Source organism: Orycteropus afer, unplaced genomic scaffold (genome assembly GCF_000298275.1).
Source record: "Orycteropus afer afer isolate SDZICR_OR568_19922 unplaced genomic scaffold, OryAfe1.0 scaffold00585, whole genome shotgun sequence".
Taxonomy (NCBI): Eukaryota; Metazoa; Chordata; class Mammalia; order Tubulidentata; family Orycteropodidae; genus Orycteropus; species Orycteropus afer.
This window is the reverse complement of record NW_006922172.1, coordinates 1,245,349-1,272,742: the sequence shown is the minus strand read 5'-3', so window position 1 is coordinate 1,272,742 and position 27,394 is coordinate 1,245,349. Positions and strand designations below refer to the sequence as shown.

Below are 27,394 nucleotides of genomic sequence, written 5' to 3'. Positions count from 1 at the left end.
TTATTTAAAAAAAAAAAAAAACATAATGAAACCATGAGTTTAGCATATCTTTAAGCGTGAAACTCAGAGACTTGAGAAAACAGACCCACCTAAAAGATAAGTTAAACCACCAACCCCTGAATTTACAAATGAGACCTCTGAGACCCAGCATTGCTAAGTAACTGCCTGAGGTTATTAGTATGATTGGATTAAAACCAAAGGAGTTCTGGTGGTATAGTGCCTAAGGCATTTGACTGCTAACCAGAAGGCTGGAGTTTCAAACCCACAAGCCACTCCTCAGAAGGAAGGTTAGGCAATATACTTCCCTAGTGATACCGCCTTGGAAACCCAAGGAGGGGTTGCTATGAGTTGGATCTGATTCGATGGCAGTTGGTTTGGATTTTTTGGATTTTTGACCCAAGTCTATCGCTTCTTTTGCAGTATTGTAGATAAGGGTGTACATTAGCTACTGAGAGAGATTTTAGTTGTATAAATATGAAGTTAATATAAACAAACATGTGGGAATGTTCTCTGCTGACTCAATTGAAAACACTTACATACAACACACATATGCCCTCCAAGCAGATCAGAGTAAATTCCTTTTAAGTCATATAAACCACAGCATGGCATTGGTTGTAAAAGAGAACATTAACATCTGTAATGTTATAACTTACAATGATAACCTAGATGGACAAGGAACAACCCAACCAAAGGAAGATAAAAAATCAAATAAGGAAAATTATCCATAATATAAAATAAACACTAAAAATAACACATTGTTTTGTACACTAATACATTTTCTATAAAACAAAAACAAAAAAAAACCTCACTGCTATTGATTCCAACTCATAGCAACCCCCACTGGGTTTCCAAGGCAGTAAATCTTTATGGAAGCAGATTGCCTATTCTTCCTCCCACAAAGTGGCTGGTGGGTTTGAACCACCAGCCTTCTGGTTAGTGGTCAAATGCCTTAGGCAGTATGCCACCAGAGCGCCTACATTGTCTAATAGGGACCCTAATTCATTTAACAAATATTCATTGCATGTCCAGTGTATGCCAGGTATGTTTTGGGCACTAGGGACACAGCAGAGTGAGAAAATGGACAAAAGCCCCAACCCTCATGGAACTGATGTTCTACAGGAAACCAAAATTCAATAACTATTACAGTACTACTCTAGAACCCATTTTCCTGAGATTTTGGTGGGTAATTAATTCAATCAGAAAATTGATGATATCTATATTCCCATGTGGGTATTATTTTAATAAAGATTGCTTTTTGGTTTTTAGAGAGAAGAAAATGGCTTTCCAGATGGTGCTGGAGAACCCCTGTCAGGTAAATGATTGACTCAAATGGTACCTGGACTTCAATAATAACTGTTGTTGTTATGTGCTATTGAGTCAGACCCAACTCTTAGCAACTCCTCTTTGGGTTTCTGAGGTGATATCACTACAGAAGTAGATTGTCCAGCATTCCTTCCTAGAAGTGGCGGGTGGGTTTGAACCGCCGGCCTTCTGGTTAGCAGTCAAGTGCCTTAGGCACTAAGCTACCAGAGCACCCTCAATAATAACTAACAAGGCTTAATTAAAGAGAATTTATCATTAACTTGAAAAATCGATATTGCATGATAAAGCAGCTTTCCAACTTTATGTTGTGGCGAGCTACAAGGAAATCTGTATCTTACAACATTTACAAAAGTCTTCAAAGTGTATGTTCTCTGCTAACCATACTTTGCTTGTGAAAGGTGCAGCAGGGTTCTGACTTAGGCAGGCTTAGGGTTGAGCTACAGTCAGAACCAAGCAGACCCTCCTTCAAGTTTTCAGAGCCATAGTATTGGCAGAAAGAGTGGGTCAGATGGAAGAAGAGTGACTATCTCTGTATTTAGGTATACCAAAGTAGTGTGGGAACGGCTACCTTGTCCATATCCACCTTATTCTCTTCCTGTAGTTAGTTACTACGTACTTACCTATTGACAATGAGCCAACTCCAACTCATGGTGGCCTCATGAATGTCAGAGTAGATCTGTGCTCCATAGGGTTTTCAACGACTGATTTTTTGGAAGTAGATTGCCAACTCTTTCTTCCAAGGCACATCTGGGTGGACTTGAACCTCCAATCTTTCAGTCAGCAAATGAGCATGTTACTGTCAGCAGCACTGAGGGGGAATTTTTCCTGGTATTAAACCATGCATTACATCTTTCTCCTTTTCTTCCTTTTCGTGTTTTTAACCAAAAAAATGTGAAAATTTGCTTCTATTTCTCACCCCCCCTTGTATTTATCTTAAAACCCAGAATCTTTGGCAATGTTTAGAGTTCTTATTAATTAATCATGAGGAAAACATAGAATAACAATTAAAACAAGCTATACAAACAAGTAGAAATTAAAAAAAAAAAACACCAACAGTGTCTATATCTTTTAAAATATTTTGAATCATTGGAGTTTTGTTTGCTTCTTTCTTTTCTTTTTTTAAAGGAATGGGGAAGATGAATAATGAATGCCCTCAGGAGAAGTTATAATCTGTAATCAACTCAGATTGTGCCAAGTAACAATGCTTAAAATCAGAACACACAATACTACTCTTTAAAACTCAACCTTAGAAATATGGTGGTAAGAAAACACACAAATAAGCTAGTAATAGCCATTATCTCTGGATGGTGAGATTCTAGGTGATTATTTTTCGTTCAGTAGATTTTCACTTATTGAGGACCTACTGTGCGCCAGGCTCTCAAAGGAAGCCATGTGGCAAAAGTACAGCTCCAAAAAACAGAAGTGGCATTCTGGTTCCAGTTCAGCTACCATCCAACTATGATAAGACATATACATACAAGGGGAATCTGGGCCAGACAACCTTTGGTGATACCTTTCTACCTACATTTAATGAGACATACTTAATTTGCAGGGTCCCATCCAGTATTCCCACTGGAACACTCACCTCCCTTTGATGATACCCCATCCCTTCCAGAGTCTGGGAGCATTGAATAATAAGGAATTCCTCTTTTATAAATGCTGTAGCAGAGACAGGCTCAAATTAGAAGCCCCTAATTGGAAGACATAGGGTGAGAAAATCACCTTTGCCTATAAGTAGAGGCAATTTTTATTTTCTTCCCACTAGCCCATATTTTTAATATTTCTAACATGAATGGGTATCTCAGAAAAAAATTTTTAAAGCTTTTAATCTGTTACCAACTTGTAACCAGTTGCCATTGAGTCAGTTGCAATTCATGGAAATTCTGTGTATATCAGAGTAGAACTGTGGTCTATAGTAGCTGGTTTTTCAGAAGTAAATAGCCAAGCTTTCTACTGAGGCACTTCAGGGTACACTTGACCTACAAACCTCTTGCTTAGCAGCTAACTGAATTAACTGTTTATAGCACCCAGGAACAAATGTATATTTGACAGATTACCAGCTATAGGCTAATACTCATGCATATATAGTAAAATAACCAAGGAAATCTCCAAAATGTTAACTGTAATTGGCCTGGGTAGTGAGAACATATTTTTTATTTCCATGTGCTTATCTGGATTTTCAGATTTTCTATGATAAGCACATATTTCTTTTGTAATAAATAAGCAACAACTGTGTTTAAACTTTTTATGGACCAGTACCCCACACGCTGAAAGGTCAACTAAAATAAAAATAATTTGTTTTGGAATATTGATAAACCCTTCAAAGAATAAACTTTTCACAGTAATAGCAGATAATATTATGTTATGAACCCACAACTAGACTGATCTCAAGAGCAGAAATTTCAAGCTAGTATCTTTGGTACCTGTTGTGATGCATGACACACAGGGTATTGTGTTCTTGTTGTTTGCCATTATCAGCAAATAAGAGTCATTATGCTAATGGCTTTGTTGTTGGATGAACAACTGGCAAAAGCAGATGTATTTTATCTTTGAGTTGGAGTAGTAACTTAACTAAGGTTTATTTTATTTTATTTTGACAAAAACCAATTTAGTGTTTACTGTATACCAGTGCCCTTCTATGGAGTCCCTAATTAGGTGGCACAAATAGTTACCCACTTAACTACTAGCTGAAAGGTTTGTGGTTCGAATACAACCAGAGGTACCTTGGAAGTCAGGCCTGGCGATGTGCTTCTGACAGGTCACAGCCTTGAAAACCCTGTGGAGTAGTTCTACTCTGTATATATGGCATTACCATGAGTTTGGATTGACTGGACAGCAACTACCAACAACAAACCTCTTCTAAGTACTTTACAAATGTGGCTCATTTAATGCTCAAGACACCCTGTGTGTAGGTCCTGTTATTTTCCTCACTGTGTAGATACAGTGACAAGGCAGAGAGAAGTTAAATGACTTGTGCTCCTCCACACAGATGGTAGGTGAATTCAAGCCCTGGCAGGCTGACCTGAATGCCTCCTATCCATGACACTAGGCTGCCTCTTGCAAATATGAATGCATCACCTGTGTAATACGCACCTTGAATGATTCATTGTCATCTGGGACTCAAGGCAGAATTTCAGTTGTCTCAAAGAGATAAGGTCTTAAGCTGGAACAAAGCTAAAGTGCCCCCAATACCACTCTTACCCCTCCCCCCTCCTGCAAAATAGTCCATCTCTGGGCAGCTGGAATACCTTTCACAACAGCTGCATTTATTCCCTGGGTGAGCCCCTCAGACCTTAGCTCAGAGCCTGGCTTTTACTTAATTCGTCATTTGACAGCCTCAGTTGCCTGTGGTCCAGTCTATAGCAGATTTAAATAAGGAATATGGAGAGGGTGGAGGGCACCATTACAGGAGGGACATAGACAGGATTGAGGATAGTTTGAAATCAAGGAAAGGGAATTAATAAAATCCACATACCACTAGAAATTCAAGCTCCCCTGGTGGCATTCACCTCAGGAGGCAGAGCACGAGAAAATAATGAATATGCATAATGACGGAATAGATTTTTAAAAATAGGTAAAAAAACAAAAATAAATTATGTTCAGTTTACCATGTTAAAAGAGATGTTAAAGTTTACAATGTTTATACAATTTTTCAAAATTAAAAACATTTGGGCATTAAAGGAGTAAGACTTAGTTATCAAAGACATTCATAAAACTAAGATTTCTTAAAAATTTTAAAATACACCTTAACAACAAAAAGACAAACAATCATCCAATTGAAAAATGGGCAAAGGACATGAACAGACACTTCACCAAAGAAAACATTCAGGTGGCCAACAAACACAGGCTCGCGATCATTGTTGTTGTTATTTGCCATCGAGTTGGACCTGACTCATAGCGACCCCTCCTTGGGTTTCCGAGGCAGTATCACTATGGAAATAGATTGCCCAACCTTCCTTCTGAGGAGTTCACGATCATTAGCCATTACAAAACCAAACCCACTGCCTTCGAGTCTCCTTCGACACACAGCAACCCTATAGGACAGAGTAGAACTTTCCCAAAGGTTTCCCCAAGGCAAGAAATCTTTATGGAAGCAGACTCTTCATCTTTCTCCTGCAGAGTGCCAGGTACATTCAAACACTGACCTTTTGGTTAACAGCTGAATGCTATAACCATTGCACACCAAAGCTCTTTTCATTACCCATTAGAGAGATGCAGATCAAAACAACAATGAAGTATCGTCTCACCTCGGCAATAATAGCAGTCATCAAAAAGTCAGAAAACAACAAATGCTGACAAGAGTGTGGAGATATTGGAATTCTCATACACAGCTGGTGAGATTGTAAAATGGTACCACCACTGTGAAAAATGATGATTTGGTTCTCTAGTGCTGCTATCCTTGGAAGGAAGATTGGGCAATCTAATTCCATAGAGATACTGCCTCAAAAACACAAGGAGGGGTCACTATGAGTTGAGTAGACTCAATAGCAGTGAGTTTGGTTTTTTGTTTTCTTGGGGTTTTTTTACCCTCTTAGTACTGTTATAACAGACATACTACCAATGTATAGCTTTAACAAACAAGGAATTATTCTCTTACAGTTTAGGAGGGTAGAAGTCTAAGTTCAAAGTGCCAGTTCTAGGAGCTAGGTGAAAGCTTTTTGACCTTGGGTTTCAGCTCTACCTCTTGCTGCCAGCCGAGTGAAGCTGAAGGCTTCTCTTAACTCAGGCAGCTGCTGGCTGCTGAAGCTGACAAGCCCATGGTCAACAAGTAAAATGGCACAGTCCCAAGATTATCAAGCAACATGGCAGGCCACTAGTTCAAATTCAGAATGAGTCCCAAGATTCGCAGGCAATATGGCAGGCTGCTGAATGAAGAAAGACTTAACTAAATGCAGGATCCAAGCATGCCAAAAAAAATGAGAGAGATTTCTTAAAGCTGCCGATTATATACTGGAAGCAGACCACATCCCTAGGGTGGCTACTAAGCTGCTCACAGCAGATTGCACCATGGAGCTGATTTCCAGGGTCATGGGGAATCACTACATCTAGCTGTCCAGCCACTCAAAACCAGGCCCAGCAAGGTTGACACATAACCTTAACTACCACAAACGATATGGCACTTTCTTAATCCCTTCAAAACAAAATTATTTTCTGCTTTGGATTTTTTGTTGAAACCATGTATTTTCAATGGAAGGCATTTTGAATGAAATGAAAAAAATTTTTTGAGGAAATACGGATTTTGATACAATTAATAGGACACATATATCCTTTGTTGCTTTGGTTGGTGGGATGAGACCAGTTTCATTAGATTCATGCAGTTATACAGGCATGATGGCATTCAGATGGCAGCATACACTAAAAAAGGGATAGAAATTTCCCACTAAACCCCAAAGGTAGAAAGTGTAGGTGGGCATTATATGTCTCACAGGTCATGAAAGGGTTAAAATGTTAGAAATGAGATACCATATGATGCAATAATCCCACTACAAGTTATATATCATAGCAAAATAAGAGCTATGACTTAAGTAGGTATTTATACACCCATGTTCATTGAATCATTATTCACAATGGCAAAAAGATGGAAACAACTTAAGTGCCCAAACAAGATGAATGAATAAACAAGCTGTGATACATAGACATAATGGAATACTATGTAAAATTAATAGTGATGAATCTGCAAAATATCTCATAGCACAGATGAACCTGGAGGATATTATGCTGATTGAAATAAATGAGCCACAAATACAACAAGTCAAGAAAAGATGAACATACAGTAAGAAACATTCTTTTATGGTTTCCAGGGATGGGGTGGAGTGAGAGGGAAAATCACTAATTAGAGGATAGACATGTATTAACTTGGGTGAAGGGAAAGGCAATATACACTAAGGCATAACATGACCAAGGCAAAGGAAGACGCTGTGAGTAAAAGGCAACAATCACAAATACATATACAATCCTGAAATAATGGTAATAACAGTAATTTATGAGTGGATATACAGGTTGATATGCAAGATGAACAGGTGTGTGATGGCACATGAGAGTACACCCATGAGAATATTTCTACATACATATTTGTACATACTGTAAATATATCCATGTATGTAGTAGAACATATAGGGGACAAAGGTATGAAAACTTACTAGCCATAACCAAACACTTTGAAAGGCTGAGTTATTGGGCTTCGGGGCTCAGGACCATAGACTCAGGGAACATCTAGGTCAAATGGCATAACCTAGTCCACAAAGACAATGTTCTACATCTTACTTTGATGTACAGGATCTTAAAAGTTTATGTGCGGCCATCTGAGATGCAACCATTGGCCTCTCCCTATCTGGAGCAAAGAAGAGTGAAGAAAATCAGACTCAAGGAAATAATTAGTTCAAAGCACTAGTAGACCACACAAATCACAAGCCTCCACTAGCCTGAGACCAGAAGAACCAGATGGTGCCCAGCTACCACTGCCAACCTCTCTGATCAAGATCACAATAGAATATCCTGGACAGAGTAGGAGAAAAATGTAGAAAAAATTCAAAATCACAAAAATGATTAGACATAGTGGTCTGAGAGACTAGTAGAACCCCTGAGACTAAGGCCGTTAGGCACTCTTCAAACCTGGAACTGAATCTGGGGATCACTTTTTGGCCAAACAGTGGATAGGACTATAAAAAGAACAACAACATCCGTAAGTAGTGTGTGTCACAGAACAATCAACCATACAAGACCCAAAGGGGAAGATTTACCCAAAAACAAAGTTCAGAAGGCAGGAAGGGCCAGGAAGGAAAGACAGGTGGAAATGAGGAACCCAGGAAAGAAGCGGGAAGAATGCTGTTACATTGAGAGAATTGCAACTAATGTCACAAAACAAAATGTGTATAAATTGTTGAATGAGAAACTAGTGTCCTCTGTCTTTCTTCCAAATCACAATGAAGTGTTCAATTTTTTTTTTTTAATATTTAAGAACAAACTCTGCTTCTTGTTTACCCTTCTACATTGGTAGATATGATATGCACGGTGACATTTTCCACACCTCTTCACAATGATCACCAGCTTTATGAGGATGAATTTCTGAAGGTTTCAGATAACTCAAACCTTGCCTAATAAAAAACTAATATTCCCCCCTCTGAAATGCATGTTATTTTCAATGGAAGGCATTTTGAATGAAATGAAAAAATGTTTTTGAGGAAATATAGATTTTGATACAATTATTAAGACACATATATCCTTTGTTGCTTTGGTTGGTGGGATGAGACCCATTTCATCAGATACATGCAGTTATACAGGCATGATGACATTCAGATGGCAGCATACACTAAAAATGGGATAGAAATTTCCCACTAATCCATGAATGGATTTTCCATTTTTCAAATTAGGCACATAAAGTGAAATGTTAATATTTTTGTGTAACATTATTTTAGAACTGCATGATTTGAATTCACATAAAATTCTACTATGCTAAAATTTAACCTGGGTCCTTACATAAAAAGTTTATTTATTTTATTTTTTATTTTTATGTGTCCTCTACAGGAAGTTGATAACAACAGAAACCACCTCAATTCTGCTTGATGATAGAATTGAGGTCGAAGTTACTTACTTACCTAAACCCACCCAATTTGTCATTTAGACTCCCCAGTGCTGCCTCCAACTTACGTCTCCTTAACAAGGTATTTTAAAAGAGGAAAAGAAATCATGTTACTTCCCTTTGGTTTAGAGATCAGATACCCCCAAAAGCCCTTAAGCTAGATTGTTAACAAATAAAAATAATTCTTCATCACTTTCCAAAGGATAGCATATGTGATAGTTGAGGTTGTATGGACCATGATTCTCAGTGGTTTGGCAGTTATGATCTCATCCATCATGATGAGATCTGTTATAATGTAATCACTTCCATGATGAGACCTGCTATGAGCAGCCAGTCTGGTGAAATGGAGTTTTCTTAGAGGTATAGCCTGCTTCCAATATATATGGATGTCCTAGCAAAGATCTCTGGCTTTTTGCTCCATCTGGATTCTGCATCTCACTCATCGGCACTTGACCTCCAGTTCCTGGACTTGAACCAGTGGCCTGCCACATTGTCTGCCCATCTTGGGATTGTTGTCTTCACAGCCTATGAGTCAACACCCTCCCATCTTACCTGTAGATCTTAGATTTATCATCCTCTGAAGCTAGCAGGACTGGACAGTGTTTCGTTCTGTTGTGCACAGACTTGCTATGAGTCAAAACTGACTCGATGGCACTTGACAACAACAACAACAAAGCTAGCAGCCTGCTATATTGCCTGCAGATCTTGGCTTCATTAGCCTGTGCAGCTACATGAGTTAGGAGAAGCCTCAAGCTTGACTTCTGGCCCTCAGACTTGGGTCTTACCAGTCTCTACAACTGTGTGAACCATTTTCTTGAGATAAATTATTTCTCTCTCTCTCTCCCTCTTTCTGTCTGTCTGTCTCTCTCTCTCTCTCTCTCTCTCTATATATATATATATATACACACATATGTGTATATACACATATGTATGTATAAGCTTCACTGGTTTTGCTTCTCTAGAGAACCCAGACTAAGACAGCATATAAGTACATTAATCCCAATGATTTATCAAAGCTGTAAACTGGCATTTTAAATAATGTTATTTCCAAACACATTGGAAACCAGACAGAAAAATCATGCATTTATTACCCTTAAGAAAACAAAGCTACAGGAGTATTTGACTCTACGTGGACACTTGTTGGTATTTTGTAGACTCTAAATCTGATAATTTGTAGATACCTGGGATAAAGGTATTTGATTTCATAACCATAATACTTTGCTATAGCTAGAGTTGCCAATATAAAATGTTTACTGTTTAATTGTTTTGAACTAACTCAAGACCCAGCTATCCTGGGGAACATCATTATAAACTATGTGAGAACTAACACTTGTCCTGGTGTACATTGCAGGGGAACAGCTATGTGGTAATCACCCCTGAAGAGCCAGAGTGTGCAAGATAAAACAGCACCTCACCTGCAGGTAGACACATTAGTCAGTCTGTGATCCACTGCCAAAATCCTGGCTGGAGCCATTTTCTAGACTTAACTAATAACAGCCTTTGTGAATTCTGAATCTTGTTCCAATTCACAATTCATAATTCACTGGCTGGTAATTTATAACCTGCCAGCCCCAGACTTGAGTTAGATATGCTACCCTTAAACATTAACTCTTTCTTACAGTGACACAGACATAGCCTTTTGATGAACGCACTTGATTCATGAACTTTTCTTTAAATAGGTCCTTTTTTGTTGTTTCCTGTCTAGTATGTGTGAAAGAGAGCATGAGGAGTAGTGAGGTGGAGCAGGGAAACACTATTCCTTTACTTTTGAGTGTAGGGAAACATTATTTATCCTTGTCTTAGTTATCTAATGCTGCTATAATGGAAATAACACAAGTGAATGGCTTTAACAAACAAATTTATTCTCTCACAGCTTAACCCACTACCATCAAGTTAATTTCGACTCATAGCAACCCCCATTGGGTTCCAAGGCAGTAAATCTTTACAGAAGTAGATTGCATCATCTTCCTTCCACAGATTAGCTGGTGAGTTTGAACCACTAACCTTCTGGTTAGCAGTAAAATGTGTTAGCCACCAGAGCTCTTTCTCAGTTTAGGAGGTTAGAAGTCTGACCACAAGGTGCCAGAGTTAGGGGAAGACTTTCACTCTCAGTCAGCTGTAGGGGAAGGTCCTTTTCTCCTTTCAACATCTGTGGGCCTGGTGTTCCTTAGACATCTCCATGTGTCTTGGTATCAGTCTTGCCCTGGATCTAGGAGTTTCTCAATTCAGGGACTCTGGGTCCAAAAGATGTGTTTTGCTCCTGGCTCTTCTTTCTTGGTGGTAATCAGATCCCTCTTTCTCTGCTCACTTCTCTCTCTCCTTTTATCTCTTGTAAGATAAAAGGTGATGCAGGCTGCCCCCGAGGAAAACTCCCCTTATATCAGATCAGGGCTGTGACCTGAGTAAGGGTGTTGCATCTCACCCTAATCCCCTTATAACTGATTGGCTTATCACATCAGATCACATTGTGAGGGATGATTACATCATTACATAACTACCAAACCACTAAAAATCTTGGCCCAGCCAAGTTGACACATATTTTAGGGGGACACAATTCAGTGCATGACAATCCCCAAACTCTCTTAATCACCAAACAAACATGCTGTCTCTCAAAGAGAAGTGGCTATAGTTCCAAAATCTAATTTTGGTAGGCCCCTCTGATTAAAAAAGTACTCTGTAGAAGTCTTGAAGGCAGTTGTTCTCAATCTTACCTGCACATCAGAATTCCCTAGGGACCTTTGAGAAGATTCCCATGTCATGCCTGTACCCCAGACCACTTAAATAAGAATTTCTGAGGATGGGGCCTAGACATCAGTATTTTGTAAATCTCCCAAGTGATTTCAACAGGCAGCCAGTGTTGAGAACCAATGCTCTAAAGGCTGTGAGTTATTCACCCACCACTATTTGTTGTATGCATGTGGTTATAGTGTGCTTGGACAAAACTTTAAGGGATTATCTCATTTAATCCTCACCAACAACCTTGTAAAATAAGTGTCATTCATTATCTCTATTCAGAGAGTGAGGAAATGGGCTTAGTAAGCACAAAACCTGCCCAAGCTGCATGTCTGCACAGTGTTAGCCCCCAGTACTGAGTCTAAAGCTGTGTTATGAACATCTGTGGTACCCAGTGTACTTCTCCATAGCAGCCAGTACTCTTTCTTCTGCCTTGTATGGGCTCAGAAATTTCAAGTATTTTTAAAATTTCTAGATCTCTTTTCATGGGATGCCCAGAAGTTTCTAGTTTAACTATTTCACACTTTTCATTCATTTGATTTACAATGTGCTTGGCATACAGCAGTGACATCAGACATTAAAGTCTCTTTCTTCTTGGAGCTTATATTTTAGATGGGAGAGACAGACAATAAACATGAAACAAATAGGTAATTTCATATTATGTTAAATCCAAATCAAACCAGTAGTCATCAAATAAATTCTGATTCATGATGACCCCATGTGTGCAAAGTAGACGTGTGCTCATAAGGTTTTTAAGGCTGTGGCTTTTTGGAAGCAAATCAACAGATCTACTGAGGCACATCTGGGTGAGTTCAAACTGCCAACATTTTGGCTAGTAAAAAAAAAAACAAACTTACTGCCATTGAGTCAGGTCCGACTCATAGCGACCCCTCCTTGGGTTTCTGAGGTGGTATCCCTATAGAAGTAGATTGCCCAACTTTCTTCTGAGGAGTGGCTGGTGGGTTTGAACTGCCAGCCTTCTGGTTAGCAGTCATATGCCTTAGGTAATGCCTTAGGCACTACGCTACCAGAGCTCCCTTTTGGCTAGTAGTCCAGTACTTTACTGATTATGCTACCCAGGGACTCCTCATATAACATTCAAAAACCCATTCCCATCAAGTTGAATCTGATTCACAGCGACCCCTATTGAGTTTCCAAGGCTGTAAATCTTTACAGAAGTAGATTGCCTCATTTTCCTCTCATGGAGCAGCTGGTGGATTTGAACTACTGACCTGCTGGTTAGCAGCCAAATGTCTTATGCACTGCACCACCAGAGTTCCTTCATATATAACGTTGTTAGGTACCATCAAGTCAGCTCTGGCTCGTAGCAACTCTATGTATGATAGAATGAAACACTGCCCAGTCGTGTACCATCCAGACAATCCTTGCTATACTTGAGCCCATCATTGAAACCACTGTGTCAATCCATCTTGTGAGGGTCTTCCCCTTTATCTCTGTCCTCTACTTTACCAAGCATGATATCCTTCTCCAAGCAATGGTCCCTTCTGACAACATGACCAAAGTAGGTATATAACAGTATGAGCCTTGAAAAAAATAAACCAGAGAAATGGAATTGTGCCTGACAGGGGAAGGATTTTACTTTAGCTAAAATGGTGCACTAATAACTGAATAATGAAAAGGAGCCAACAGCATGGAGATTTGAGGGAAGAGGACTCCATAGAAAATAAATAGCTGGTTCAAAGGCCCCAAGACAGGTCTGAGTTTAGTGTTCTGGGGTAGGTGTGGGCAATGAAAAGGAGGAGGAGATACAAGCAGAGACCAGATTGTACACAACATTCTTCCCGGACTCCTTAAAAAAATAGACTTGGAGGGGGGAAGCAATGATTTCACATCCTTTATCTCATTTAATCCATGAGGTACAGAAATTTTATCAAATCCATTTTATGGACAAGGAACTTGAATTCTACAGAGGTTAAATGCCTTGAGAAGTCAAGTCTGTAGGAAGCTGGAGCACTGGAATTTGACGAGCTCCATCCTATGCAATCCAGAATCATTGGGTTAATTCACGATTAGGTATGCAAATGACTCAGTGCAGTGCTTGGTATATATTAAGCTCTCAATAAATGAATGTTACTGTCATGGTGAAAGCCACTGAGAAACCTGACCATTGCTCCCCTGACAAATTCTTCCTTTATTTCAGCCAGTACTCAAAGTAGACTTACAAATCTTCCTGGGTTTTAGTCTCTGTAATAAGTCATCATAAGTTAATGATGTGTACCAACATAGCCTTGCATCAGTGGAAAATGTATAGGTCAGGTGTCAAAACACAGCAAGTAAGGACCCCAGTTATTAGAGAATCTAAATGAATTTTTATACGTAATTATTTATTTAACTACACTCTCTTTTCCTCCCAAATCTAGAATTGACCCATCTTTTTGTATTTTAAGATGAAATTTCTCTTTGGTCTTCCTAATTTTCTTTTTTCTTCTTTTTCTAAGTACTATTTTCCACTGTATTTATGTATTGTCAGTAGATGCCAGTTACATTCTCTTTCCTTTGTTATAAATTCTTCAAGTTCTGAAATATTTTCAATTAATAATAACAAATACATTTTGTCTCCTCTGGAGAAAGCACAGTTCTCATTTGTTCATTCATTAAGCAAACAATTTTTTAATTTGTACTATACAACCACCCTGTGCTTATCACTTAAGAAGCATCAAGTAATAATCCCATTTTTTGTTTACGTTTCTGATAAAAATGTCTTTGGTCCTAACCATTTCTGTCCCCACAATGGTTTCTTCCCCAAGGCAACACCAATCTACCTTTTCATGTGCAATATTATTACATGATTTTAAAATATGGCAGGACAGAATGGGTTAATAGGAAAAAACATGATTTTCCCTCTTCAGTGCCCTAGAAAGCTAATTATAGTTTGTAATTCTAAAAGGCAGTTTTAAGTTCACCAGTGTTGGCAATTTATATAGATTCCAGTTCAGTAGATGGTTTGTTATTTGTGTTGTGGAACATAAAAAAAGGAAGTAACAGTAGATCATTTGGCACATCATTTATCTTAAAATAAATTGGGATATGTATATGTATATAACATATATATATATATTTAATATCATTGTTCAAATAAATAAAACCTTATATATTAGAAAGTTTAAGGGAGCTTCACAGAAACCTTACTGATGTTTTTATTCTTCTTGACACAAAATGAGATAACATTGCCAGCACTGAATCTTTCCCAGATTTGACTAGAGAAGAACCTTCAGACACCATTGTATGTGATTTTGGACTTAGAGGTTTAAATCGTACTTTATTTTCCTATGACATTAAAAAACACATTTAAAAATATCCAACCAACACAATTAGTTATAGAAAATTAGGAAATCATCCATAATCGATAGAAAAGTAATGTCACCTGAATTCTCATCATAGTGTCAACACTTATTAACATTTTTGTTATGCACTCTTCCAGACTTTTCTCTGTGTTTTTGCATGTGTGTGTAATATATGATTTGCCTGGATACAAATGACTATATTTTGTTTTTTGTTTTTTAAAAAACACTGGATTATAAATACTATTTGGTAACTTGCTTTCTTTTCCACCTGACAGACTATTGTTAGTTTAGCCCTACTTTTAAACAACAAAGGAAATATTAAAATTTCCTTTAATATCTCTCTTTATATATATATATAACTAAACTTATGACCCATCATACAGCTTAAGTGTTATTTCATTATATACCATATTTAATCTAGCTGAAGAATATCTTTCCAGCCAATATACCTTATGTGCAGGCACCACCTAAATATCAGTAGAGGCTTGTGTGTTACTATGATGCTGAACAGGTTTCAGCAGAGCACCCAGACTAAGATGGAATAGAAGGAAAGGCTTGGCAATCTACTTCTGAAAATCAGCCAGTGAAAACCCTATTGACCACGATGGTCCAATTTGACAGCAGCTAACAGTAGCAATATTACATAGAAACTTAATTCAACAATTTTGATCTTTAAGATGTAAGACACACTGCAAAGGGGGTGTCGATTTGTTCTTAGAGAATTTAAGGTTAATGAGGAACAAGAAAGCCATACAGGTTATCTCACTGTGAGACAAAGTTAGAAGGTATAAACAAAATGATGTGGGGATTCAGAGTAAGACAGTTTGACCCTCACCCAAGAGGGGAAGTCTGGGGTGGGTTTATAGTCTAGATGAGGTGCAGTAGAGGAAGCTCAGGGAGAGGGAGAAGCCAAGGCATTCTGGTCATAGAGAAAACACAAGAAAGGCATGGAGGTAGGGAACTGTAATGTCTAATTGTTTAACCTAGGAAATTGAGAAAAATTTTAAAACTAACACTTACTGCTCACAAAGGAGAAATGAAATAAACACAATCACTGTACTCTGGTGAGGGTGTAAATCAGCACAGCCTTTATTTCCAAGGAAAGTAATTTGGGATACATGTACCAATAGCCTTGTTGTTGTTGTTATGTGCCGTGGAGTCAGCCCTGACTCATAGCGACCCCTTCTTGGGTTTCCGAGGCAGTATCACTACGGAAGCAGGATTGCCCAACCTTCCTTCCGAGGAGTGGCTGGTGGGTTTGAACCGCCAGCCTTCTGGTTAGCAGTCAAGTGCCTTAGCCACTATGCTACCAGAGCTCCCAATAGCCTTAGTATGTTAGTATTTTTTACCTAATAGTGCCATTACTGATGAGATGATTAAAAATGTGGTCAAAAGCATATATTATATACATTGCATTATTTCATTGTCATAAAAATTTGGGGAAATCCTAAATGTCTGATAGTTTATCCAGAATCCTTAATCATGCATATTTTCTAAATTTTCTTCAGAGCTTTAATTTCTTTTATTTATTTTTTAAGCAAATTTTAACTTTTTGAAAGAGAATGCTAGGTTATCTGTTCAGCGAACTGAGTAGTCCACTTTGGCTGGAACACAGGCTGTGTTTAAGGAAATCATGAGAGATAAGCTCAGCATGGCGTGCTTTGCATGGAAAGCTGGGCCTTGGTCACTTGTTGAATACAGGGGAAAACCTGAAAGGATGCTAGGTAACCATAAATGCAAATAGGGGAATTGGGGTTTTTTACCTCATAGGGAAAGAAACTAAGCACAGTTTTAGGTCTGTTGAGCTGGAGATGTCATCTGGACATCAAGAGGAACTTTCCAGTAATAAGTTCTGGAGCCCAGTAAAGTGAGTGGGGCTCATCATTCATATACTCACTCCTATGTTCACTCGCTCACTCATCCAATAAACACTGGTTAAGCATTTACTCGTTACCAAGAGATATACTAGTCCTGCTGATGACAAGAGAAAGGGCCTTACATTCTAGTAGGGTGGTCTTATGGAGATGACTGGCAAATTGTAGGAGTGGAAAAGGGCAGCAGGGAGTGAAAATGTGGACAGAGAGAGGATTATGGCTAAAACAGAAGGAAGGCACCTCTTTTTTGCTGTCAAGGACTCAGTCATGAGACAGGATCTGACATTGCAGGCAGATAAGGGAAGGAATGGCCAGGACTTGGTTGGATGTACCTGGGGATACTGGATATGGCTGTAAGCAGGAAACTTGAGGAGAACCGGCCTGCTGTGTAAATGCAGTATCCAGACGGGCAAAGAAACATTGGTCCTGGTTCAGAGGGCAGCGATATCCAAAAGGAGTAGATGTGATGGGGCACCCACAGCAGCAGGAGGTCCAGGAAGCCAATGACCCTCAGAATCAGGTGGGGATCCACATCCTTATTCTGCATTTTCTGCCCAGTGAGAACTGGATATTGGCCAGCAGTAGTGTGCAGAGAACTGGGCCCAGTCTCTACCACGAGTTTGGAGGGAATGAGATTGGGTCACCTGCTGCTCAAAATCAAAGAGGATGAAAATTAAAAGCATGGTGAGGAATTGGAGGAAGCAGGTTTTTAATTCTTCTTCTAGACGTTTAACAATAAATAAGAGAAAGTACTTCAGCAAGTTATAAAACCAGAGAAGGATAGTTTGAAGTGGTTGTTTTTTATGATAGAAGACCCCTATACATACTTGTAAGGAGTCTCTGGATGGCACAAACCATTAGGCACTCGACTACTAGCTAAAAGGTGGATAGTTCAAACTCACCCAGACCTTCCTTGGAAGACAGGCCTAGTGTTCTGTTTCTGAAGGGTCACAGCCTTGAAAACCCTATGGAGCATTTCTACTCTGCATACATGGGGTCTCCATGAGTCAGAATTGACTTGATGTCAACTAGTAACATCACCACTGTATACATTTGTAGGTAAAGAAAAGAGATCAGTAGAGGTGGATGGCTGAAGAATCAGGGAAAGAAAGGCAATAACTGAAGAAATGAGTCACAGAAAAGATTGGAAAGGATGAGTTCAAAGGCATAAGTGAAGTTTGGCCAAGAGGAGGGCTGCTCCACTGATAAATGTCCTCTATGCTAAGCTAAACAATATATATGTTAAGGTAATGCATTATTTTAGTTATCACACAAATACACCACTACTGCAGAAAGTTTGGAAAATAGAAACACAGCCCTACCAGATTAACAAAATAGCTATTATTATTTTTGTACACCTCCTCCTGCAGTAATATTAAGATACAGTTTCACATAGTTCTAATCAAAGATTGTATACATTTTTTTATGTCTTGCACTTTTCATTTAACATTACAGCACAAACATTTTTTAGGCTGCATTTAAATAATATTCCATCAAGTATAATGTTTTGCTTTACTATTCTCCTAACAGGACCCCTTGTGGCACAAGGGTTAAAACATTGGGCTGCTAACCAAAAGGTCGGCAATCCAAACCCACCAGTTGCTCTATGGGAAAAAAATGAGGAAATATGCTTCCATAAAGATTTACAGCCTTGGAAACCCTCTAGGGCAGTTCTACTCTGTCCTATGGGGTCACTGTGAATTGGAATCAAATCCACATTACTGGGTTTTGTTTTGTTTTAATTCCCCTAACTTTTGACATTTTTGTGGTTTTAAAAATTGCTAATATAAGTAACACTATAGTAAGCATGTTCACATATATGCATATTTTGGATTAGCTCTTTAGATGAGAGTCCCAGAAGTTGGTCAAAAGGTATAAACATAATATTCACAGTGCTTATTTTATGTTTTAATTTGTACTTGCCTCAGAGTTGGTGGCTCTCAATCTTTTGATCACCAAAATTACTCCTTCTTTTCAAATTCTTTACTTTTCCTAAATTGGGAAGTCCAAGACTCCCATAAGGAGACCTGGTGTCCAAATGGTTAAGCAATGGTCTGCTAACCAAAAGATCAGCAGTTTGAACCCCCCCAGCAAAGGGATCCATGGGAGAAAGACTTGGCAGTCTGCTTCCATAAAGATCATAGGCTAGAAAAGCCTATGGGGAAGTTCTACTCTATCACATGGAATCATTATGAGTTGGACTCTACTTGACAGCAATGGATTTGCTTTTGGTTTGGATAGGAAAATCACCAGAACCTTGCCTAGTGTTTTGGGTACCTAGTGTCACTCTGACAGAAATATACCACAAATGGGATGGCCTTAACAAACAGGAGTATATTCTTACAATTTAGAGGCTTTAAGTCCGAGTTCAAAGTGCAAGGCTCTAGGGGCTGGGTGGAAGCCCCTCAACCTTGGGCTTCAGCTCTGCCTCCTGGTCCTGGCCCACTGAAGCTGGAGGCGTTTCTTCACTCAGCTGCTTGCTGCTGAGGCTGACAAACCCAAGGTTGACAAGTAATAAGGCACAGTCCTGATATTATCAAAGCACATGGCAGGTCATTAATTCAAGTCCATTAAAAGTCCCAAGATTGGCAGAGAATGGCAGGCTGCTGAACAACAACTCGGCTACATGCAGGGTTCAAGTGTGCCATAAGCTAGAGACCATTCCCAAAGATGTTTCTTATATACAGGAAACAGACCACATCCCTAAAGCAGCTACTCAGCTGTTCCGAGAGGTTCCACCATGGAGTTAATTACTAATCTTACCATGGGGAATAACTACATCCAGCTACCCAGCCACTCAACCAGGCCCAGCCAAGTTGCCACACAAACTTACCTACCACACCTAAGATTTAACAGGCCAGTGATCTCTAAAGTATCCATTGTCTTTTAAAATCAGAAGTTTAGAAGGGCCCATAGACTCAGTGTGGTTGCAGAATTTAAAATATTCAAGTTGCCACATTGTGCAGCTGTGGCTTAATCATGTATTATAAATTACTTGCCAATACCTCTTACTTACTGACTTTATCCTCCCACTAATAATATGGGGCAAAAGATTGGATATAAGAATGCTGTCCCCACTATCTGGGAGTATGCCCTTCATGGTGAGAGCTCAGTTCAGATGCCTCCTGCTTACCCTCCAGCCTGGTTTCCACCCCACCATGCAGACCTCTGGGTGTTGGCCCCACATCAAAGAGAGCCTGTAGGTGCAGAAAACATAGATAAAGGCAAAGGATGATAAGGTGGCCATAAATCCAAAATGTAAGTTTTCTGACATTATCAATTATCATTCATTTTCAAATATGTATATAGAGTGGATATTCCAGTTTGTTTTCTTTCAAAAATTTTTTAAAGAATTGTGCAGTGCTTTATATCCTGACAGGCTATATTTGGTGTTAAAAGCTGTCAGGCTTTACTTGAAACTTGGAAGGGATAAGGGCTGGAGTTTGTGCAAGTACAGACAGGTTATTTGCTGGGCACAGCAATCTGTTTGTGGCAGGGGTGGTGTCTGACCCCACTGGACTAGTTACCTGCACAAAGAGAACTCTTCCTGGGAGCCTTCCTCTCTGGCCAGCATCTGCACAGATGCACACTGTTGCACATTGAGAGCCTCAGAAAGAAAGTGAAACTGGCTTTATAAAAACTCACTGCTGATTCCTGCACTCTATCTATTTTTGTCTATAAAGAATCTATACAAATGCACATTCTGAAATATTTCTCTGTAAGATATGTTATGCTATGTTTAAGGAGCCCTGGGGGCACATTGGTTAAGCACTCAACTGCTAACCAAAAAGTGGTGGTTCAGCCTACCAGCAGCTCCACAGGAGAAAGACCTGGCAATCGGTTCCCATAAAGATTACAGCTTAGGAAACTCTATGTGACAGTTCTACTCTGTCCTATAGAGTCGCTGCAAGTCAGAATTGAATAGATAGCACACAGCAATAAGAACAATGTTATATTTAACTGCTATTGCTATTGACCATTCACATCCCTTGGTGACACAAACAATTTGTCCTCCACTGCTGACCTAAAAGTTGGCAGTTTGAACCCACCCAGCAGTGCCATGGAAGAAAGTCCTGGCAGTCTGCTTCTGTAAACCAAGAAAACCTTAATGAGCAATTCTACTCATTAACACATGAGGTCACACCATGAATTCAAAGATTTTATGGCAAGATGGCAATGGGTTTGATTTTGGTTTGAATTGACCGTTCACGAGGAAAATAAAAGTGATAAGAAAAGAATACATATTTTAAGCCTCGTTGACATGTTGGAAAATATTGTTTCTCCCTGCAGATTTAAGCAAGGATACATCCTGTAAAGAAAATTGTACGTGTTCCTCATGCTCGCTCCGGGCCCCCAACATAAGTGACTTGCTCAATGACCAGGACGTATTAGATGTGATCAGGATAAAGCTAGATCCCTGTCACCCAACAGTAAAGAACTGGAGGAATTTTGCAAGCAAATGGGGCATGCCCTATGATGAATTGTGTTTCCTGGAGCAGAGGCCCCAGAGCCCCACCTTGGAGTTCTTGCTCCGGAACAGTCAGAGAACGGTGGACCAGCTGATGGAGCTCTGCAGGCTCTACCACCGGGCTGACGTGGAGAAGGTCCTGCGGAAGTGGGTGGAGGAGGAGTGGCCTAAGAGGGGCTGCAGAGACCACCCACAACACTTCTAGAGTACCCCTCCTTCATTGGCCTCTGTAGACATTGAAATCACCACAGGTCATGGAGGAGTGTTAATCTCTCCTTCTTTAAGTGTTGAGGACATGGAACAGAGGACATTTGTTTTCTCCCAGCAGTTGGTATTGTGGAGGATAAGTTGTGATTTGGTGGTGGTTTTTGTTTGCTTTTGCACATCTGTTTTTATTTAATATTTGAATCTGAATTGGGAAATATATATATATGTGTGTGTGTATATATATATATATATATAGTTGCATCATATAGGAGCCAAAGCTTACAATCAGAATGAATTCATGCCATTATGCACATAAAATGATCCTGTCCCTTAAGTACTGCTAAGGATTTAAATAAAATAGGGCCTGAAATTGTTAATGGCCTGCAAACAGACCTTTCATGATCAGTGTCACTCTCATCACTTAGAAGAAAACAACACTGAGAAATCTGCTTTGTCTGTTCTTTTTTTTGGGGGGAGGGGGGTAGTTATAAAGTGCTTATGAGAATTAACAGGATATTGGTATTATGTGGTGATTACGGCAAACAACAACAACAACAGCAACAACAACCTTCATAACATATGTGCCATCTTTTTATTCATTGCTTTTATAATCTATGCATAATCAAAAATATTTTTAAAAAGAAGTACAAAAATTAGTGGTTATTGATTTGGGAGGATACAGTTATGGGAATGGTGTTTGACAAAGACAATACTCAAAATGTCTTGATACCCATGATTTAAAAAATTATAATAATAATAATATTTACTTTTACATCTTTTATATGAGGTGGGATGCTTCACACCTGAGATGAATCTCAGGAAATAAATAAAAATGAGCTAGCCTGTTGGTGAACTGTAACCACCTCTTGCTCCTGCTATCTGAGCTTCAACCTGGACCCAATAACACTGCACAACAACTTTGCCAAGAAGGAAAAATCTTTAATGATGGGGAAAAAACCCAGTTCACTGCCATTGAGTCAGTTCCAACTCGTAACAATCCTATAGGACAGAGTAGAACTGCCTGATAGGGTTTCTACGACTGTAAATCTTCATTTAAGCTGACTGCCTCATCTTTGTCCATCAGAGTGGCTGATGGGTGCGAACTGTGCAGTGGTAACTGCTCTGCCGGAGCTCCATAATAGGGAAAGTGTGCATAAAGTCCAAATTTTAAATGAAAAATGTGGTTTAAAGAATATCTAAGTTCTTTTCAATTATTTGAGAGGGGGAGTGTGGTGATAGGAAAGCTCATTACTGAAGAGATCAAATTTTCTAGGTATTCTCTTGTGGGGGGTTAGAGAAAACAAAGTTTTGGTTTGGTTCACAATACCACTGAAGTTTTGGCAACAGGTGGAGCCCTGGTGGTTCAGTGGTTAAGGGTTTGAGTGCTAATTGAAAGGTCAATGATTGAAACACATGGAAGAAAGATGTGGCAGTTTGCTTCTGTAAAAGATCACAGCCTTGGAAACCCCATTGGCAGTTCTACTCTCTCCTATAGGGTCGCTATGTATTGGAATTGACTTGATGGTAGTGGATTTGTTTTGCTTTTGATTTTTATTTGTTTTTGGCAACAGATAAGAAAATTAAGGCACTTGTTCAATTTGGAGAGATTCTATCTAGGTCCCTGATTAAAATAAGCAAAAATGATGAAGAACACTGATTAGAGTACAACAAAGAGATTAAGAGTAACTCAAAAGAAAGTTAATTTCTAAACCAACATACTTTTCATTAACACAGCGATTTTCACAGCTTTACCATCAAATGTAAACTTCAAACTGTTGTTGTTATGTGCCGTCGAGTCGTACTGGACTCATAGCGACCCCTCCTTGGGTTGCCGAGGCAGTATCACTTCGGAAGTAGATTGCCTCATCTTCCTTCTGAGGAGTGGCTGGTGGGTTTGAACCACCAGCCTTCTGGTTAACAGTCAAGTGCCTTAGGCACTATGCTACCAGAGCTCCTAAACTTTAAACTAGCAAAAGCTATATAGAGATTTAGTCATCAATTCTGATTCAATATTAATAACACTTGGCTCCTCTTAACTCTTGTTAAGATATGTCAGACATATCACAATATGTATTTAAAATAACAGCCAGTAATAAAATACAGATTTTTTAAAAAATAGATTGCTTTGCAAATTCTTGTTCAGTGAGATAACTTAAATTTTTATAGCCAGCCACCACCTAGGCAATGCACAGAACTTCTAGGAGTTCTAGTCCTCTACCACCTGCCGGTGAAATAGACGCCTACTCATGGCAACCCCATGTATGTCATAGTAGAATTGTGCTCCAGAGGGTTTTCAATGACTCAGTTTTTGGAAGTAGATCACCAGGCTTTTCTTCCAAGGTGCTTTTGTAGACTTAAATCTCCAAACTTCTGGTTAGCAGCTGAGCACCCAACCATTTGTGCCACCCAGAGACTTTTCTGCTCCTCTGGAATTTAAATTTATACCCCATGTTCTCATTTATTAACCCAAAATTTACTATAAACCAAAAAAAAAAAAAAAGCAAACTCACTGCCACTGAGTCGATTCAACTCATAGCAACTCCATCTTGAGTTTCTGAGGTGGTATCTTTATGGAGGTAGATTGGCCAATCTTCCTTCTAAGGAGTGGCTGGTGGGTTTGAACCACCAGCCTTCTGGTTAGCAGTCAAATGTCTTAGTTCCTATGCCACCAGAGCTCCCAAAATTTATTATAGGGACATATAAATGGGTCTTTGAAATTTAACATTGACATTGGGGAAGGTCAAGAAGTGGGCAAAGAGGTTTTGGAACAGCTAAGGGAGACAAACTTGTCTGTAAGTTTGTCTTAGTGTAGTGGCTTGTGTGTTGCTGTGAGGCTGGAGGCTGTGCCACCTGTGTTTCAAACGCCAGCAGGGTTACACATGGTGGACGGGTTTCAGCAGAGCTTCCAGACTGAGACAGACTCAGAAGAAGGAAGAGGCCACCCACTTCTCAAATAATTGGCCAGGAGAAATCTTATGACTAGCAGTGAAACGCTGTCTGATGTATTACTGGACAATTTTATGAATAGCCCTGAAACATTGTCTGGTACATTGCCAGAAGATGAGCCCCTCAGGTTGGAAGGCACTCAGAATATGACTAGGAAAGAGCTGCCTCATCAGAGTAGAACCTAGCGGCTTTCAGGACCTCCATTTGCTGACATAGCAAGACTCAAAATGAGAAGGAGCAGCCACAAACATCCATTAATAATCAGAACATGGAATATATGAAGTATGAATCTGGAAAATTGGAAGTTGTCAAGAAAGAAATGGAACACACAAAGATTGATATCCTAGGCATTAGTGAGCTGAAATGGACCAGTTTTGGCCATTTTGAATTAGACAATCATATGATCTACTATGCTGGGAAAGACAAGTTGAAAAGGAATGGCATTTATCATCACAAAGAATGTTTCAAGATCTATCCTGAAATGGAAAAACCAATCACTAATTTTATATGGAAAGAGACATCGAATAATCAAAGCGCTATTGAAGAAGATGAACAAAGTAGGAGGTCTCACACCCCTGGATCTCAAAACCTACTTACAGCCACAGTAGTCAAAATAGCCTGGTACTCATACAATGACAGACACATAGACCAGTGAAAGAGAATTGAGAACCCAGAAATAGATGCATTGACCTATCGTCAGCTGATTTTTGACAAAGGACTGAAATCCATTAAATGGGGGAAGAGATGGTCTCTTTAACAAATGGTGCTGACAAAACTGGATATCCATTTGCAGAAAAGTGAAACAAGATCTGTACCTCACACCATATGCAAAAACTAACTCCAGATGGATCAAAGACTTAAATATGAAACCTAAAACTATAAAGTTCTTTGAAGAAAAAATAAGGGCACTCCTGGTAAGATGGCAGAATAAGCAGACAAGCTACATAGAGCCTCTTCAACAAAGAAAAGAGAAACCAATTGGCAGAGATACAGAAGATAATCCTGGAGCCCTGAGCTTTGAAAAGAAGTATACAGAAGTTGAATAAGGCACCAAATAGTGGAAAAACCTGAATGAAAATAGTGAGTATGGAGATGGGTGGAGCTGTGGACTGTCAGCTACTCTGACAGTACTAACAGCCTGAATATTTCCAAGAGGTGTTGGGACCTGAGAGATGACCTAAAGATCAGCACTGATTGCCAAGGGCTGCAAGGATGATTGCACTGGTGGCCTATGACTATAAAGGGAAACAGCAAGGAAGGAGATGATCTGAGCTCTGGGCTTTCAGCTGTCCAGAGGACACAGCCATTTTGAATGTCTACAAGTGGTGGCCATTTTGGATATTTAAACTGACAGCATCCTCATTTGTATTCCAGGGACTTAAGAATAGGCTCTGTTTGCTGAGAATGGCAGGGACATACAGGAGGCTGACAATAGGAAAGGAGGCAGGTGGTGAGTGAATAAGTGCTGCCAACTAGCGAATAGAGGAGCACAGTACCCTGCTTACATAGATATTATTCTAAGAAAACAAAAATCATGGGCAAGTCACTCCAATATACAATCACCAATTAAATATAAACACAAAAACGTCACAATGTCTCAGAGACAACAGAGCATCACAGTCCACACAAAGAAGCAAGATAAAGCAGGAGAAACAAGGGACCAGGATACAGACCCAAAACACATCCCTGAGGAAGAAGCAGCATTGGATCTCCCTGAGTAGGAATTCAAAAGAATTATATTTAGGTACCTTCAACAAATTGAGAGACAGATCAAGGAAAACACTGACAAAATGGAGGAAAACAGAGAAAACCCTAAAACAATTTCAAAAGACAATACAAGAACAAAATGACAAAATAAGTAGAAAATTAAAAATGATACAAAATCTACAGATAGAAATCCAGAAGATTAATACTACACTTTCAGAGATAGATAACACATTGAATGGGCAAAGGAGTAGAATTGAATCAATGGAAGACAGAATTAGTGAGATTTAAGACAAATACCTCAATACTTCTTTAAAAAGGGATCAATCAGAAAAAAGATCAGAACAAAATGAAGAAAGTCTAAGGTTCATGTGGGATACCATCAGAAGGAATAGCCTACATGTAATCACAATTCCAGAACTGGAAGAGACAAACAAAACCACGGACAAAATTGTCAAAGATGTGTTGGAAGAGAATTTTTCTTTCTGGTATGATGAAAGATGAGAATATATCCATTCAAGAAGTCCAACAAACCCCAAACCCCTAAAAGAAAATTCACCAAGACATATCATCATCAAACTCCCCAAAATCAAAGACAAAGAAAGAATCCTGAAAGCAGCATGGGAAGAATGAAAAATTACCTACAAGGGGCAACCAATAAGACTAAGCTAAGTTTCTCAGCAGAAACCATGCAGGTGAGAAGACAATGGGATGGTATATATAAAACCCAGAAAGAAAAAAATTTCCAACCAAGAATTATATAGCCAGCAAAATTGTCTCTCAAATATGATGGTGAAATTGGGACATTTCCAGGTAAGCAGAAATTAAGGGAATTTGTTAAAACCATACCAACCTTACAAGAGATGCTAAAGGGAGCCTTTTGGCAGAGAACCAATAACAGCAAACAACAACTAACCATTAACACACATGATCGCATAACCCAGAAACCATGGGTTATGGAAGTATCCAAAGTAAATAAGCCTACAAGATTGTAAACAGAGAACCAGAGACATCAACTGACAAAGGAAGACAACTACAAACCAAAAAGAGGGGGAAAATGTTTAGTTACAGAACTTCTAAATGGTAGGGAAGTCAAGACAACTGCAAGATAGAATGGACTGTTCTAAACTTGGGAAGAAAATTATAAATCACAGGGTAACTACAAAGAAAAATGATAAACCTTCACATTAAAATAAAAAATATGGCCAGTACAAATATTTAGCAAATACTAAAGATATAGCAAAGAAAGAAGTGA

General features: G+C 39.1%; 1 protein-coding gene across 1 annotated transcript in view; it reads left to right on the top strand.

The window, feature by feature from the left end:
* Nucleotides 1-21,487, top strand: part of EDARADD (EDAR associated death domain) — a 121,813-nt gene extending 100,326 nt beyond the window's left edge. The window contains exons 6-7 of the mRNA XM_007956237.2: nt 1,267-1,312; nt 21,105-21,487. Coding sequence (XP_007954428.1) covers nt 1,267-1,312; nt 21,105-21,487 — 429 coding nt within the window. The remainder of the gene's footprint in view (nt 1-1,266; nt 1,313-21,104) is intronic.
* Nucleotides 21,488-27,394: the final 5,907 nt, after the last annotated feature.